We start from the raw sequence: 17,744 nt of genomic DNA, 5'->3' as shown, positions 1-17,744 counted from the left end.
TTCATTTAAGGGGGTTCGAAGAAACAAGTCACTAAGGAAGCTTTCTCAGGCTTTAGGGAATTCCCCATTGTGCCTCTGAATGGACAAATGTCTGACACACAAGCCCTGACTTTGTGGACCAGAACTGTGTGTCTGATTGTCCATTCAGGGTAGCAATGCTACCCAAGGTGAGCCAATTCCCTTCTCTGAGATTTAAGTTCCCTTGTCTGAGAAAGGGGCCCATAATAGTAACGTGTACCCCACAGGATAAAAGGACACTGCTAGTCACTGGAACTTAAAAAAAAAAATGTGTATGCTTCTACTGTCCTCTAGTGGGCCCTGACCCCATGGTTAGTGGGCCCCAGCTTCACCCCTCTAGGATGACTGAGGGAGTTTATCCCCCTGAACAATGCGGAGAGGGGACACCTGTGATGGAGAACAGGAGCAGCTGCAGGGAGGTGTGGTCGGGCAGTTTTGCAAGAGGCAGGTGCTCTAACAAGTGGCAAGTCTTAGGCGATAAAGGCCACCTCTGGGAGGATTCCCAGGCTTCTGCTGGTAAGGAGATGAAAAAGGACAAATGCTTTCAAGTGCACAGGCAAACTCTAGGGCGAGAGCTGGATCAGAGCAGGAGTCAGCACTGGATTCAGAAAGATGAGGCTCCATTTGAGGGTAAGAAGGCAACTGGGAGGAAAGGAGAGGTGGCAGGAGTCCAAAGGCCTCATCTTAGGCCTTGCATCGACTCCCTCTTCCAAGAATTCCTTCACTCCCGCTGCTTTGTTTTTAGGCTGCAGACCCTCACACTCACCCCCAGTCTCTCACACACACCTCAGGTCTGGATTTCCACATGTCTCCAGTGCAAGGTCAACTGACCTGTTATCTCATCTAAAAGCAACTCCTCTTTCCAATTACTCCATTTCTGTCCTTAATGCCACCACTATGCCCATCTCCTGGGTTGAAAATCTCAGCATGATCTCTGACTGGGCCTCAGGCCATCTACCAGACCAACTGGCATCATGGCCCAGGACTAGCCTCCTGGCCTTCCCCGATCCACTCGGTCAGACTTAGTCCCTCCTTTCTTTAGCCTTTCATAGACTCTGCTCCTGCCTGTATACATCGCAGACTGACTTACTCCAGGGTTAGCCTTGTGCCTGACTGGCTTCCTTGCCAAATCATGAGCTGGATCCTTGAGGGCAGGACTGGGTCTTACTAATTTCTGCTTTCTCAACAGAGAGGCTGGTAGAATAGGTGCTCAAAAGGTTTGCTGACAGAACTGGGTCCCCATCAGAGCTCGCTGCTTCCCTAAGAGCTCCATCACTGTTTTCCTAGTGACTGCCTCTCACTGGGGCAATCTGGGCCTTCTTATTGGTGTGGCAGCCCCTTCCTTCAGGGCCCTCGGAGAGGTCCCAGCTGTGCCCTTGTTGTGGCCCCTGGCACAAGCCCACCGCGGTAGATGGAAAAGTTGGGCTGGTCTCTCAGAAAACACAGCATTTGCTCTGCCAGTTGCTACTCCTGTCTGAGGGCGAGTCGAGTCAACAGTGTGAGTCTCAGAATTCTCTGTGGGTGGGGTCCTCTGGCCACAGTGCCTTCTTCCAGGATCTGGCAGATTTGAAGAACGGTCAAACAGCAGTCCTGGCTTCTGGGGTTCTCTACCCTCTGAAGAGCCTTAGTATGTAGTTTTCCAGTAATCAACCAGCTGGGCCTGCTGGCCCTGTCTTCTCCTTGGAGCCAGAGCCTGGCCTTCCCTCTCCTGGCTGTTGGAGGCTTGAAGGCCGTGGACACAGGTGAATAAGAGAATAACTGTGAGGTGAGGCCCCTTTGGCTCCAGGGGCCAGGCCCGTGAAGCAAAGGTGTGACTCATGGGACAGCCTGAGCTGATGAGCGGTCTGGAGCAGCTGAGGCCTCTAGTGGCTGCATGAATCACCCAGCTGGGGGCTCTAGACCAGCTGCACAGCCTGACTCACTGGGAGACCCTGGGAAAGCCTACATGTGCCTCTTCCCTGCCACTCAGCTCTCCCTCATCTATAATGTATGGATTTCCCATCAATACAGGATCCGGGGGCAGAGAGCACAGGAGTGAATTCTTCCTGGGCTCGAGGAAAACTATGCAGTTAAGCAGTCCTCACCCTGGAGCTTTCTCTGAGAAGCTCTGGTGTCAGGGAGCCCTGGGCAGCCAGAGGGGTGAGGAATGAAGCAGGGGGACTCTGCTTGATGACAGATAGCACCCAGTGGGAAGAGGCTTACAGGATGTTGTGGAATGCTGCCTGGAGCCCAATCCTGTTGGAAGCCAGGAGCTGGAAACATGAATCCTGGGGCTCAAAGTGGGTACCTAAGGGGAGCTTTACTGCACCCCGTGCTGCTATCTTACAGGAGGACTGTGTGTGCCCAGGATCAGTATAGCACTGCGCACACAGGAGACAGTCGAATGTGCAGTGAATGAGAGACAACAGGTTTATAAAAGCAGCAGACTTCTCGGTGCCGTTTATTCTTCTATTCCTACGCCCTGACCCCTGACCTGGCTCATGGCTGGATCCACAGAAGGTGTTCTTGATCGGTGCCCACTGCTGACATGATCTGGTCAGAATTCCCTCAGACTGGACTCTGGGAACTCAACCTCTCATGATCCTCTGAAAGTCCAACATCCACAGACCTCAGGAAGGACCTGTTGTCCAGGAGGCTCTGGAGGGGAGGGGAAGGACTGCTCACCTGTTTCCTCACATACTCCACCAACAATTCAAGTTGTCGAGGGTCTTCACATTTCTGGTTAAAGAAGGTTCTCCAGAGGGCAGCAGCCAGCCCACGATCATCTGAAAGGACCCCCTAGAATACACAGCACAACTGTTCTTCTGGGGCATATGGCAGAGCCAGGACACAAAAGCTGCGGATACTGTGAACACGCTAGCAACACAAAATCAGCTCAGAGGGACCTTACAGATACCATGAGAGAGAAATGGGGCAGCTACTTGGTAGAGCTTGGAAGGGGTCTTCAGAGAGCATCTGGTCTGACCCCTTCATTTTATATAGGCGAAGAACACGGGACCCAGAGGGGCCAAGTGACTGGCTAATAAGGTTGATACAGAGATGGGGCACATGTCTGATGGACCCTCCTAGGCCACAACTCCCTCTACAGCCTGGCCAGGCCCAGGCAACACCTGAGAGGCAGAGAAGAGAGATGGGAGCAGCAGTGGTTCCACTGCCATCCACAAGGAATGGGCATGGAGTACTGTGAGCATATATTTCTTCCCAAGAACAGAGGTGAGTGTAGGTTGCACCTTCTCCCCTGGTCCAAGGACACACATCTGCAAGGCAGCTAGCTCTTTAGCGATGAGAGCCAGGTACCTTGGCCTCACTGTCACCCAGCTCTGGGCTGGCTATGGCTGGCCCAGCCTCTCCCTAAGCAGAGGAACAGCCTGCTCGGCAGGATAGCCATAGGCCCCAGGGGAATGCTCAGAGCCTGTGTGTGCCTAACGTCGGCGGTTCTGGCACAGAGGAGAGAGAGCTCTATTGGGAAGCCCAAATATCAAAGAGACCTTCATCCTGGACTAGGGCCATTTTCTAACTTGGAGCTCTGAGGAGGGAGAGAGGAGGGTCTTGCTTCCTGGGGAAGGGTGACTAAAGGGAAAGGCCCTGAGAAGTTGCTCTGTCCAGGTGCCAAGGTAGTGTACGGAACCAGACAAAGTGCTGACTGGGGCTTGGAAGTCAGTAGAAGACAGGATCAAGTCCTGGCCCTGCCAGTACCAAGCTCAGAGATGGTGGGCAATTTAATAAAGCTGAGTCTTGACCTTCTCATCTATTAAACAGAGACTAAAATGCCTGCCCTATTTACAGCACCTTTGAATGATAAGAGATAACACACAGGTGTTTTGCTAAGTGCACTATGCTAGGTACAAAGATTCGGAGCTTGTTTTGGCATGCAGCTGTGAATACAGTTGAAACAACAGTGAGATCTGGGGATCGGACCACCTGAGTTCAAATGGCAGCTCGGTCACTTGATAGCTATGTGGCCTTTGGAAAGCCACTAGCCCTTCCTGAGCCTCAGTTTCTCACAACCTAAACAAGCAAACTAAAACCTATCCCACAGAGTTGTGAGAATTAAGAGACAATGGCCATGAAAGGCTCTGTAAGTGATAAATCATTACACAAAGAGCCAGGATCACTTATTCGATGTCATGCTGTGGTCTGGCCCCCGAGGCACTGCAGTACATGAGGTCTGGCTTTAGGCCTGCTGCCAGGAAGGGCCATGTCCAGTATGGGGTACTGACAGTTTGGTGGAAAAACCGTCCACCTGTCCCAAATGCCCTCTGCTAAACACCCCTACAATTCCAAGAGACTGTCCTGGCACAATGGCTGAGTCGGGAAAACCAGCTTCTTCTGGCAGATGGGGGACAGGAGCCAAGGACAAGCTCAGGCACATCACTGTTCTCCAAGCTATTTGCTAACACAACAGCCTGCCTGTGTCTGAAGTGCCCTGGGCACATGCCGCAGTGCTGCTGGCAGCGACTCACATATGCTACACGAAAGGGAACACGAGTGGGAGCGAGTGTTTTAAGGACTTAGAAAATGAGCCCAGAGCACAGGACAGCAAAAGCCCTGGGAGCCACGGCCTGCCACAAACAGGCAGCCTTGGCGATGGGTGAGATGGCTGGGAAAGGCCAAGTCCATAATCAGTCAGAAGGAAAAGGATGACTCAGAACTCAGATTAACAATGATAGCAACCTGACTGTTCCAGACTGTCAGAGCTCCTTCACACACCTGGCTCTGATGGCGATGTATGCCAGGAAGAACAGATGCTATTACCCTCGTTGGAAAGGTAAGTACACTGAGGCTTAGAGCCTCTCTAGCTAATTGGTGGTAGATTTGGAACCAGAATGCACTGGTGAGGTCAAGGGATGATGCTGACTGGCTCTAGTCAGGATGCGGTACCTGGCACAGAGTGGGAGTGCAACACAAATGGCTGAATAAATCAACGAACCCAACTTCTGCCTTCTTTCCACCACACTTCTAGTAAGTCAGTGAAAACAAACTGGTCTGAGAGAGGAAGCGGGAAAGAAAAAGGGGTGCCTAGGAGGCAAAAATTAGTTTGCATAGCAATTTTCCCACAGTCTACTGGGATGCCTACTTGTTTTCCCTCACGATACAAAAAAAGCATCCTTCAGGAAATTGAGACACCTAGACCTAGAGTAACTGAGAGGCAGCCAAAGGGACTGTCCTGGCCCCGGAGGACCCTGGTTATAGTTAAGAGTTTAAAGTGGTGGAGCCTCACTCAGTGAGGGCTGATCTGACACCACTACGTGCTTAGCACGATGGTAAGAACACAGAGTCACAGTGATACGGTCACAGCTCACAAGCAGCTTGCCACCTAGTTGAAGGGACAAAGCTAGAGCACATCAAACAGCAGCACAGAATTAAATCCTGGAGAATGAACAAATGCTAATCTGTACAGGAGACTTTGAGGAATAGTCAAGACATGGTTGGTTCCTCAATCTTCAGTCTTAGCTTCTATGAAAACTCCTCAGAGACCTTCCCAGTCCACACTAAGTACACCCACCCCGTTATTCTCTATCACTGTGCTCTATTTGTAATTAGATATTTATTTGCTTGTTTACTTATTTACCGCCTGTCTCTCCATTAAGAGATAAGCTCTGGTAGGAAAGAATCAGACCATGTTTGTTTTATTTACCAGCATATCCCCAGTGCATCACACATGGTAGGCACTTAATAAATACCTGTTAAATGGATGGATGGATATTGAAATTCAGGGTGAAAAAACACAGACCTAGAGAGGTCAGGGAGAGCTCTGTGGAGAAGGGGACCTTAAGAATGGAGACTATTTGGAGAGCTACAGGACATTCTAAGCAAGAGAGAATAATATTAGTTCACTGAACATTTACAGAGAGAATGCCTACCAGTTGTGAGACCCTGAAATCCTCAGGTTCAAAGCTGACAGCCTCAGCTACTGCCCCCCACACCTGGTTGTCCAGGACAGCCTCAATCAGACACGGCATATCTGTGGAGCAGTGAGGCAAATGGTCTCACTTAGAAAGAAGGCTACACACTGGAGGGCCATGGGAGATAAAGGTGGACAGGACATGTCACAAATGGGGACAGTTCACAGAAGACCTGGAAGTTCCATGGAGGAATTTGGACCTAATGTAGTAGAAAACAGGAAGGTTCCAAAAGTGTTCAGGGTTGGGGCACAATCCAAGCAAGATTCTAGGAAAAGGGTGCTGTAGAACAGCACTTGTCCAGTCGAACTTTCTGTGATGATGGAAACAATCTACAGCTGCACTGCCCAACACAGTAGCCACTACTAGCCACAAACAAGTACTGAGCACCTGAAATGTAACCAGTGTGACTGAAGAACTGCATTTTCAATTTTAATGAATTTAAATCAAAACAGCCACATGTGGCTAGTACTGGAAAGCACAGCTCTAGAACGTTGTGACTCCCAGTGTGGCCTGCAGAATGGCTGCACATCCCCTACAGCTCGTGGGCCACGCAGAATCGCAGGCCTCATCTCAGACCTGCTGGGTCAGAATCTGAATTTTACCTAGGACTCCAGATGATCTGCATGCACACTAAAATATAAGAAAAACTGTTCCAGAATTATACCTTTAAATTACCTGGGGAACTTTTAAAACTACAGATGCCCACCTACAGTTAAATCCAGAACTTCTGAGGGACAGGGCCCAAATAATGGTATTTCTAAAGTGTCCCAGGTAATTAGTCTATTTCCCAAACTTTCCCACTCTGAAAAGTCACCTGGTGTGCTTGTTGAAACACCAGGCCCCACTCCCATTGAATTGGAATATATATATATATATATATATATATTTTTTTTTTTTTTTTTTTTTTTGCGGTACACGGGCCTCTCACTGTTGTGGCCTCTCCCGTTGCGGAGCACAGGCTCCAGACGTGCAGGCCCAGCGGCCACGGCTCACGGGCCTAGCCGCTCCGCGGCACGTGGGATCTTCCCGGACCGGGGCACGAACCCGTGTCCCCTGCATCGGCAGGCGGACTCTCAACCACTGCGCCACCAGGGAAGCCCTGAATTGGAATATTTAGTGCAGTTCTCAATAATCAGATTTTAAAAGCACCCCAGGTGACTCTTGCACTCAAGCATGTTTCTAAGATGGCTCTGCCAAGATGGATTTGGCATGGGGGGACAGAACATCTTTATTAATGTGGGTGAAAGGAAACAACTGAGCCATCTGCAATAAAGACCGCAAACAAATGTTAAGAGAAAGAAAATTATATTTCTTCAATTCTAAGCCTCGTTCTTTTATATACTGTAAGGTTTCTGAAATCAGAATGTATCTAATTTAACAACTGATGCATAGATTTAAGCAGTGTTTCTCAATTCCCACCCCACAAAGCTCACATTGAATTCATGATGTATGCAGTATGCAGTCTTCATTGCTCTCTAATAACTGAGGATATTTAGTAGACTGGGAATTGGGAAACCTCAATTTTAACTAGTCCTATGACCCTAAGCAAATCATTTAACTTAATTTTTTTGTAAGCTCATGTCCTGGCTTTAATTATTATCTACAGGGTGATAACATTTCCTCCAGCCTGAACTCTAGTTTCTTACTTTCATCCTTTATGCATTTCTTCCCTTCTTCACTCTTCACCTGCCATGTGCCAAGCCCCATGCCAGGCAACAGAAATACAGAGTAGACACTGCAACTACACAGGAGAAATCTTCACCCAGTGGGGTGACAGTTAATGCTAATGCAGCAAGTGCTGTGGAGCCCAGGAAGGGCAGAAGGCGTTGAGCCTGGGGGAAGTTCTTGGGCCTGTGTCCCAGAAGGGGTGATGCTTGCATTAAATCTGAAGGTAACCACAAAATGAATATAAAAGCACATGGTTTGTTAAAAAGATGAGGTATGATGAATCCTGGTGGTATGCATACAGGTTCATTACACCATTCTTTTGCCTTTTCCATGTGTCTGAAATTTCTATAACAGTTGAGAAAAAGATGAGAGAGATGCTACAACATGGATGAATCTTGAAGACATTATGCTAAGTGAAATAAGCCGATCAGAAAAGAACAAAAACTGTACGACTCCACTTACATGAGGTACTTAGAATAGTCAAAACCATAGAGACAGAAAGCAGAAGAGTGGTTCCCAGGGGCTGGTGCGGGGGAGAGAATAGGAGAATAGTATTTAACGGGCACAGAGTTTCAATATGGGAAGATCAGGAAAAGTCCTGGAGATGGATGGTGGTGATGGCTGCTCTACAATGTGAATGTACTTAATGCCACTAAAATGTACACTTAAAAATGGTAAATTTTATGTTATGTAAATTTTACAATAAAAAATGATAGATCTAAATGTTCTCATGTAGAAGGATACCCAAGATATATTGCTCAGTGAAAAAAGCAATTTGCAGAATAGTAGTATATGCAGTGTAACTTACATTTGCATGAAGAAAATAAATACATAGGTGCTTGTGTGTGCACAGGTAACACTTGTAAGGACACCCAATAAACTATTAACAAAGTTTTCCTCTGGGACAGAGAATTGGGCAGGAGAGGAAAGGGCCCTTTTATTTTTTATTTCAACCATTTATGCAGAGTTTTATGAATTTTTTAAATGAGTATGTATTGTTTTTATAATTAAACCCCCAAAAAAGTGTGTGATTTGACCGTGATGTTGATGTGTGCATGTCTTCCTCTCTCTGAACGCATCTGGGGCTGAGACTGTGACTGATTTGCCTTTGTCCCTCCATCCAGCACTCCACAGGCACTCAATAAATGCCGACTAGTTGAATGATCTGACCATATTACCTAGTGCTTTCCTTCTCAAGTGATAGGCAAACTGCTGGGCACACTCATTCTAGTTGCTGAGTCAGTGAAGGTGAGGAAACAGTAAAATACTAAGCCATAATGGCAGGCAGTGATGGTGGCCCCTGAAGCTTCTCTCAGAGGCTCTCATCAAATGCCTTTGTTGGGGGAGGCCACTGTTCTGCCTAAGGCTTGGTAAATAAGCTTACCTCATCATATCCCAAGATTGCCACATAGAAATTATTTGTCATAAGCATCATGTTCTTCTTCAGGATATAGGAATTAACCTACAGAAACAAAATGGCAAAAACAAAGGTATGAAAGAAAGGAAAAAACCAAAAAGTATGATTTTTGGCTCTTAGCAGAACAGAGAAAGAGGGCCCCTAACAGGTCAAACTGCCAGTCCATCCTCATTTCCCTGATCTGTCAGGATTCTCCCCAACTTGACAGCTTCTTTTAGATGCTGGTCCCAAATTATACAAAGCAGTAACTCAGTTTTATGAACTGAGCCCCAACTACGCGTCGGGCTTTGTGCTAGATACTATGAACACAAATTAAAAGAAACGTTTCTTGACTGGAGGAGCACACAGTCTAGTAAACACAGACATGTAGAAAATAATCACACTGCAACGTACTGCCTCAAATTCTATCCCAAAGGTGGTGAGTGATAAATACATTTCAGTACAATGGTCTCCACTTGGTGGGGCTGGGAAGAATTCTCTAGGAGGTAATGTTTAAGTGGACCTCAGAGGAGGAGGAGTCTGACAAGAGAGGGTTGGGGGGAGGAAAGAGGACATTCTAGACACAGGGAATAAGCTGTACAAAGTGCAGGGGCAGGAAAGAAAATGGGGAGTGCCAGGGAGGGTGAACGGGCAGGAACACTGGAAAGGTAGGTTGGGACCAGCTTAGGAAATGTCTTAAGGGTTACTCAAAGGAGCCTGTTGTAGTGAAAGGACAAAAGAAGCAAGTGGTCAGAGGTGGGAAGAGGAGGAAGAGAGGCAGAGCTGTGAGTGAGATGCTGAGGAGAAAGGTGGGCACCTGAGGCTGTGGACAGGAGGGTAGAATAAGACGGGCTGGAGAAGTAAGACTGTTAATGTGAATGGACTGTTTTAGAAATGCAGTGCCAGTGAGACCGTGGAGACTCAGGTAGAACTCCTCTCAGAGAATAGCCAGTGAGCCTTCAGAACCTAGAGTGCAGTTCACGGAATCTCTTCAATAGGATAAAACTTTGACCTCCGGGAATATGCGAAAGGAAAGGGTACCGTATTTCATTCCTCTCTGGGATCCCAGCAGAAAAGCTGGTGTAATGTGTAATACATAGAAAGGACTCGTTGACTATTTAAACTGACAAGTTTTAGAAACACCCCGAAGTCATCTGGAACTTTACATGGAGAATAAGATTTGTGCTTAACAACCGTGACCATTGCCCACCATCATCTCCTCCATTTACTGAGCACCTGTTATAGGCCAGATGCTTTATGGACATCATCTCCTCTAACTGTCACCGGGGCTCAGAGAGGCAGATATGCTATAGTCATGCTTTTAAAGACACAGAAAACTGAGACTCAAACAGGTGAAGTGACTTGCTCTAGATCCCACAGAAAATTAGTGATAAATCCTCCAGGTCAGTCTGAATCCAAAGTCCATGTGCCTGACATTCCATCAGGTTCCTGCCTGCAGGAAGATAATTTTACTTTGGATAATAAATCAAATACTGAATGATTTCATCCTGTGGTTCATAACTGGTCTCTGAAGGAGGGCAGAAAGGAGTAGTGAAAGGATCTGGATTTAGTCAGAAAACTGGGTTCAAGTCATAATTCTGCTGTATACATAGGACGTGATCTTGGGCAAGTCAAGTAACCACTCTGAGTCTATGTCCTTGTCTTTTTTGTGTGTGTGTGGTACGCGGGCCTCTCACTGTTGTGGCCTCTCCCGTTGTGGAGCACAGGCTCCGGATGTGCAGGCTCAGCGGCCACGGCTCACGGGCCCAGCCACTCCGCGGCATGTGGGATCTTCCCGGACCGGGGCACGAACCCGTGTACCCTGCATCGGCAGGCGGACTCTCAACCACTGCGCCACCAGGAAAGCCCTGTCCTTGTCTTTTAAATGCCCTATACAGGGAGCTGGTTTGTAGAGCAAATGAATTAGCATGTACTTCATTCACTCATTCATTCATTCACTCCACAATGTACACCGAAAGCCTTGGTAAGCTGCAAAGTGCTCTGCAAATGCAAGGAATTATGAGTAATACCTTCTGGTTTGTTTATATAAAACTAAAACCAGCTCCAATACTTTATAGTCATGGACAATTTTCAAAAAGGGAAAGAGAACTGTGAAGCTCAAGACTGGAAAATGTGAGATTGGATGCAGCTGTTTATGAAATCCATGACCTTTCCCACCCCACCATCACCCTAGGCCAAAATAGCCATCCATCCTCTGTGTTCCCAGAGCTTTCTGTCTACACTTCTCCTGGGGGCACAACACAGCTTAGAGTTGTTCTTGTACCTGTCTCTCCCACTAGTTTGTGAGCTGCTCAAAGGTCCTAAGAAACTCTGTCTGATGAATCTCAGCACCCCTGACACCTAGGCCAGGGCCTGGCCAGAGCAGGGTTTAAGACTGGCATGGTGATGACTGAATCCTCACAAGGCCTGAGTACCACACATAGTGTGTTCTATCCAATAATATCCTTTTGTTTGTTTCCTTTTTTTACTGCTGAGTACCTTCCATGTTTTTGAAATTTCAGAACTGCCAAACTTCTTACTGCACCATCTTTCAGAATGGGCTAAGGTAAAAGAAGAATCAAGGAACAAGCCAGAGCTAGAGTTAATTCCTTCTGTAATGAGAGGATGGGACTACAACCCAGATCTGTTGATGCCCATCTTGAGGCTCTCCCTACTCCCATACTAGTCGTTCTCCTAACTGTGCAAGAAGAACCAGAGCCACAAAAGGACAATGTCAGAGAAGTCAAGCACAAAGGCAGCATCTCTCAGAGGTAAGCGTTCACTGAACCTGCTCAGCAGAGCTGGCTTATGTGTTGCATCAAGCCAGTAAGCTTTAGAGCTGGAAAGGCCCTCAGATATCACCTAGCTCATCCCTCTGAGGAAATGGTAAACTGAGACCCAAAAGGGGAAGGGACTTGTTCTGCAGGTCACAAGAACCTGGTTTCTGGACGAATGCTTTCCCTATTTCACCATCTGCAGGGCACTTCCAGAGATCACCAACACATTAATCTGCAAATTCAATTCCAGCTTTCCAACAAGGCTCATTTACATACAAACATACTTTCTCCTCTTGGGATGCACCTGCATCCTGGCTGCCTACTGCCCAGAAAGAATGGAGAGCAGGAGTAGAATTCCTTATTAGCAAGGATCCTCTGCCTCCTGGTCCTATATTCTAACCCCAGTGACCTATAAGCTGCCTCTCCCCCTCACCTCTAGCTAAGAGATGGCAAGCTGCCACAGCTAGAAATGGTTTTCAGATATCATCACCCAGGCTGGATTAGATCATGAAAAGGGCCCTTCCTGGAAGAGGGTGGAAGCTCCATCAGTGCAGACACATGATCTGTAGGCAACAGGTGAGGGTAAGTGAGAGCAGCTTCCTGAACTACTGGACTCGCCCTGAAGGGCCCTTCTAGCCAGCCCAGCAGCCAAGGGGAGCTGGATATTCCCTCTGGTGAACCTCTGTTGGGATCTTATTCCCTCACTTAAGCTTTTGTTTGCTGGTGCGCAGGTTCTGTGTCCTCACTGCCAGATAATTCGATATGGAGCACCCTGCCCATGAATACATAGATGGACAAACCGGATGAGAAACTCTCCCCGGTTAGCATTGGGTTGTTCTCTTATTAAACTCTTATCCTTTCCATAATGTTTTGCTTTTTATTAAAAAACCATACATAAGGGGCTTCCCTGGTGGCGCAGTGGTTAAGAGTCTGCCTGCCAACGCAGCGGACACGGGTTCGAGCCCTGGTCCAGGAAGATCCCACATGCCGTAGAGCAACTAAGCCCATGCGCCACAACTACTGAGCCTATGCTCTAGGGCCCGCAAGCCACAACTACTGAGCCCGTGTGCCACAACTACCGAAGCCTGCGTACCTAGAGCCTGTGCTCCGCAACAAGAGAAGCCATCGCAATGAGAAGCCCTCGCACCGCAATGAAGAGTAGCCCCCACCCGCCACCGACTAGAGAAAGCCCATGCACAGCAACAAAAGCCCAATGCAGCCATAAATTAATTAATTAATTTAAAAAATCTATTCAAAACAAAACAAAACCCATACATATAGCACCACCACAAGGAAAAGGTTCCTTGCATATCAGGTACTCGTATTTTCCCATTTATTTAAGCTATTAAAATTCATGCAGATATTTATAAGCCATCAGGATTTAGTAACTGGTATTACTGAATGTTTAATAATAAACTAAACAGAAGAAATCAGAGGGTTAAATGATGACTGCAATTCCTGTAATGACTTAATTAAATTTTTATTGAGTACATAAACTATGATGTCATTTCTAGCCAACCATGGGTCTGCTTTCCTAGTATGTCACAGGGTGGGAGCACTCAATAGGAGGCGAGGCTAAACGAGCAGCAAGTCTCGGCAGAAATGGGGAGGGGAGCAAGGCTCATGTGGCACACTCAATAAATTATCCGTTCATTTTTAAACAAAGTCCACAAGTTATAATATATTTGCCATGCACTTTTTATGACATAATAAAAATGTTACCTTAAGGATTACTTAACACATACTACAGATGTTATAGCAGAGGCAGGCACCAGGGGCAAAGGAAACAAACATGAGCAGGCCAGGGACAGGTCCTGGAGTTTACATCCCAGGGGGACCAGCACAGTATATTGAGAAGGGAACGCAAAAATGGTCAGGGAGTGGGGCACACAAGAGTTCAGGGTTACTGATCAGCAGCTTAATGAATGAGACAACCAACGGGGAACACAAGTAAAGCAATAATGAATCTTGCAAGGCACATGTTTAACTAATGTAGTATTCTCAAGGAGGAATATTTGCTTTAAAGAGATGCCAGTTCATTTGAGGCCAATTCGCTGCCCTCTTTCCCCTTTTCCCTGTTGCTGCTCTTAAAGACATTTACGTGACTGCTTAACAGGGGAACCAGATTATGTGGACGGAGGGTCTGACGAAGGATCAAGTTTAAACTCCTCTGTGAGCTCCGTAAGGTTTTTCGTGATCTGTTCTTGGTCATCTTTCCTGCCTCACCTCCTGCCACCTCCCCACTTTTATCTCACCCTCAGTCAGAGTAAACTATGTGCAATTTCCACAAACATGTCATGCTGTCTTATAGCTCTCAAGCACACTGCTGCCAGGAATCCCTCTCCCTTCTTTATCCACTGGGATGCTAACTCCTTCCTAACCTCTAAGACATAACTTACAAATTATATCTTCTGAAAAGCCTCCTCTCTCCCCAGTCTACAAAAGTGTCTCAGAAACAGTTCCCATAATTCACTGTTTACCGTGTGCCAAGAACTATGCTAAGAGCTTTATACATATGAGCTCACTTAATCCTTCCCAGTGACTCTCTGAGATAGGTGCTATTACTGTCCCCACTTTAGAGAAGAGGAAACTGGTGTTTGGGAAGGTTAAGGTTATACAGCTAGGAAATAGTGGGTCAAGATTAGAATACAGAGCAGTTCAATTCCATTGCTTATCTATGTTGGAACAAACACCATAAATAATGTGGCTGCCCTTTCATATGCCCTATACCTCAGGTTACCTGTAGAGGCTGGGCGAATGCTACTATGGTCTTGGGTAAACACAATGCAGATACTCCTGATCACAATGGTCGCTAGAGATGGGCTACGAGATGGGTGATCAGTGGCCAATTACTAATACGTCATACATTTCTAGCATAAGCTAAGCCCCACTCCTGGGTAAACTGGAGGGAAAAAAGTATAATTATGGTGTAGGAGGGGAAAATGGAAGAAGGTTGGTATGGGTAACACAAGAAATGATGAGAATGAAGATAAGAATAAACTTTAAGGCTACTGAGGCAAAGCTGCTAACAGTAGCAGGCTAATAAGGATTTGTTGCAATGAGTGAACGATAAAGCGTGCCTAGAGTTGCTGACTGAAGCATAAGGAATATATCAAATTCACCATAAGGCTACAATGCAGCACAAAAGATGGCAGGTCAGGTTTTAGTTGTCTTTCTAGGGGTTAGTAATGACATCAGCAACACTTTGCAATGTCAACACCATGGGCTACACAGTCACTGCATGGCAATAAACTAGTGTGCACTGAACATCAGCCAGTCTATTTTTTTTTTTTTTTTTTTTGCGGTATGCGGGCCTCTCACTGTTGTGGCCTCTCCCGTTGCGGAGCACAGGCTCCGGACGCGCAGGCTCAGCGGCCATGGCTAACGGGCCTAGCCGCTCCGCGGCATGTGGGATCTTCCTGGACTGGGGCATGAACCTGTGTCCCCTGCATCGGCAGGCAGACTCTCAACCACTGCGCCACCAGGGAAGCCCCAGCCAGTCTATTTAAGTTTAATGTTAGAAATGAGCTCACTGTGCAATATTATATGAAATACATAGAAACGGGTGAAAGTAGATAGAAAGAGAGAAGGGCACATGGAGAGACCAAATACACATGTGTGCATGTAACTCACTCGCATTATGACTAAAAGATCTACTGAGGCTCTTTCAGCAATGATCACAAAATACAACAAATAAAACTCTGTGTGTGCGTGCGTGTGCATTTGGTAGGTCCAGAGAAAACTGTGTTAGTACCAAGAAGAAAGAAAAGGAAAAATAATAAAATATGAAAAGATGGACAATTTCTTTTCCTTTTTTTAGAAAATGATGTGAACATATGAGTATAGCATGTTCCAGCTGTGATGAAAAGCCAACCTAAACAAGGCATGAGATAATCCTTACATCTCATTTTAATAAATCACTTCAAACTTTTAATGCACCAGAGAGGCTTGCTACATTGAAATGCCTTTAAAAATACTCTTCCTTATTATTTATTTATTTATGTGTTTTGAAAGTCCCAGTTTTATTGCTTGGGATCTGAATATTCAAGATCTGCATAGCTTGATAAGGTCCTGAAAAACAAGGTACATGGTTGTTACTTTCTCAACCTTAATTTCTAAATGGTTACAAAGCACAGGAGCCTTTTCCTCAGGCTTGGAAAATAGCAAAACAAGAGATGGCTGTCCTTGGAAATTACAGTCATTTACCCTCTTAATAAGGCATTCAAACATACCAGTAAGCCTGTAATCACCTTGAAAAGAAGCTGATGAGGTACATTAAGGTCCTGGGAAAATCAAACTATCACGCCAAGTTCACTTTCTTCCATGCCAAGACATACAGCTAAGAGGGGGATAGCTCTAATCTACTCTGATTTCCGAAGTTTTTGATTGTATCCCACAGGACAAGTCTCATGCGCTGTTGTCCCAATTCTATAAACAAGGAAACAGAAGCTCGAAAATGCTAAGTTACTTGCCCCAAAGTCACACCCTTCTTGTGTGCTAGCAGTGTTGGAATTTTTATCTCTGCTGGTACCTAAATCTAGTGTCTTCTCTACACTGTCACACCTTTCTGCTTCTGATAAGTCATATCAGTAATGGAGAATCACATAAGCAAAAATTGCTAATTTCAGTACGATGGAAAACAAAAGTAAAATGGAAATGACCCTGAAGTGTTGAAAAATCATCCTAGAAACTGAGATGAGATTCAACAAGGTCAGATGCACAGTAGCATGTCTAGGCCAAAATAAATAAATAAGTAACAGGATGAAGGAAGGGTCTGACTATGTGGTCATAATTAAGACCTAGAGCAAATCCCTGATCATGAGCTGATAAATGAGAAATGTGAAAAGGTAATCATAATTGAATACATCAAAAGAAATGCAATACACAAAGCTCAGAAAGTTTTCCTTCCTCTATTATTGTAATAGTCAAGAGTCTTTGTTTTAGCTACAGTACTTAATAAACATGAAGAAACCAGAGGAATTTCAATGAAGAATGTCAGATTGGAATGATCACATTGGGTTGGCACTGGTCACAAGCCAGGACAGTCGATTCTATGGCCAACAGAAACACCCAGAGGCCGTTCCATGGGTTGGCCTGTTTGCTTACGTCATCAGCCTCAATGGATCAGTAGACCTTGGAAGTATTCTGATGCTGTCTAAGGTGAAAATCACTCACTCGCTCAGCATCCCTTCCTTAGAGCCCTCCTACTCCTCTCCAACTCCATGAGTTAGTAGGCTGCTGATCCCAGAACCATGTCCCTTCATCACACAGAGGGGCCCAGAGTCCAAGCTAATCTAATGAGACTTGTTTCTGAGTAGAAACATCCAAAGATAAAAGACAGCTAAAATTGGATCATCCCAAAGAGATTACTAAATTCCTATTACTAATACTAGGATCCCTGAGCTTCCTTGTATCTTTCCTTCCTGAGGCCTGCTGTTAAACTCTCCTTTCCATTCTGTGAGCTTTAGCTAGCCCCCAATGAACTCCTTTGTTTGCTTAAATTAGCTGCGGTCTCTGTTGCTTGCAATCAATGGATATACTGTCATTCATCAACTCAATAAAACCTCTCCATAATAATAACATTAGCTAACAATTAACATTTGTTGAATGCCTACCATGTGCCAGAAACTATATTAAAAACTTTATATGTGTTATCTCTTTAATTTTCACAATAATCCTAAAAAGGGGGTGTTACTGTCATTTTATAGAAAAGGAATCACTCCGTTTTCTGTGAAGTCTTTCAAGCTCCCAAAGCTTACTGCTTTTTCCTTCACATGGTTTTTAATATTTCCACCAGGAAGATGCACTGTATTATTTTAATAATCTGTTTACAGGTTGCCCCCCCCTCACTGTATTGGAGCGTGAGCTCCTTGAGGGCAAAGATGGCACACTGCTCAGCACATGTCTGTAGAATGAATCGATATAATATTTCCTGTCATAATTACCTCTTGTATTATTGATGCCCATGTACTTTTTACA

At 45.8% G+C, this 17,744-nt stretch overlaps 1 protein-coding gene across 4 annotated transcripts in view; it reads right to left on the bottom strand.

The window, feature by feature from the left end:
• The window catches only part of LOC114894154 (ubiquinol-cytochrome-c reductase complex assembly factor 1), a 90,909-nt gene that overhangs the window by 1,719 nt on the left and 71,446 nt on the right, over nt 1–17,744 (bottom strand). For all 4 annotated transcript variants that reach the window (XM_029220573.1, XM_029220576.1, XM_029220572.1 and 1 more), the window contains 2 exons: nt 8,977–9,054; nt 2,683–2,796 (listed from right to left, as the gene is read on the bottom strand). In XM_029220573.1, coding sequence (XP_029076406.1) covers nt 2,683–2,796; nt 8,977–9,054 — 192 coding nt within the window. The remainder of the gene's footprint in view (nt 1–2,682; nt 2,797–8,976; nt 9,055–17,744) is intronic.

Source organism: Monodon monoceros, unplaced genomic scaffold (assembly GCF_005190385.1).
Source record: "Monodon monoceros isolate NGI ecotype Baffin Bay Population unplaced genomic scaffold, NGI_Narwhal_1 Super_Scaffold_13, whole genome shotgun sequence".
Taxonomy (NCBI): domain Eukaryota; kingdom Metazoa; phylum Chordata; class Mammalia; order Artiodactyla; family Monodontidae; genus Monodon; species Monodon monoceros.
This window is presented reverse-complemented; position numbering and strand designations above follow the sequence as displayed.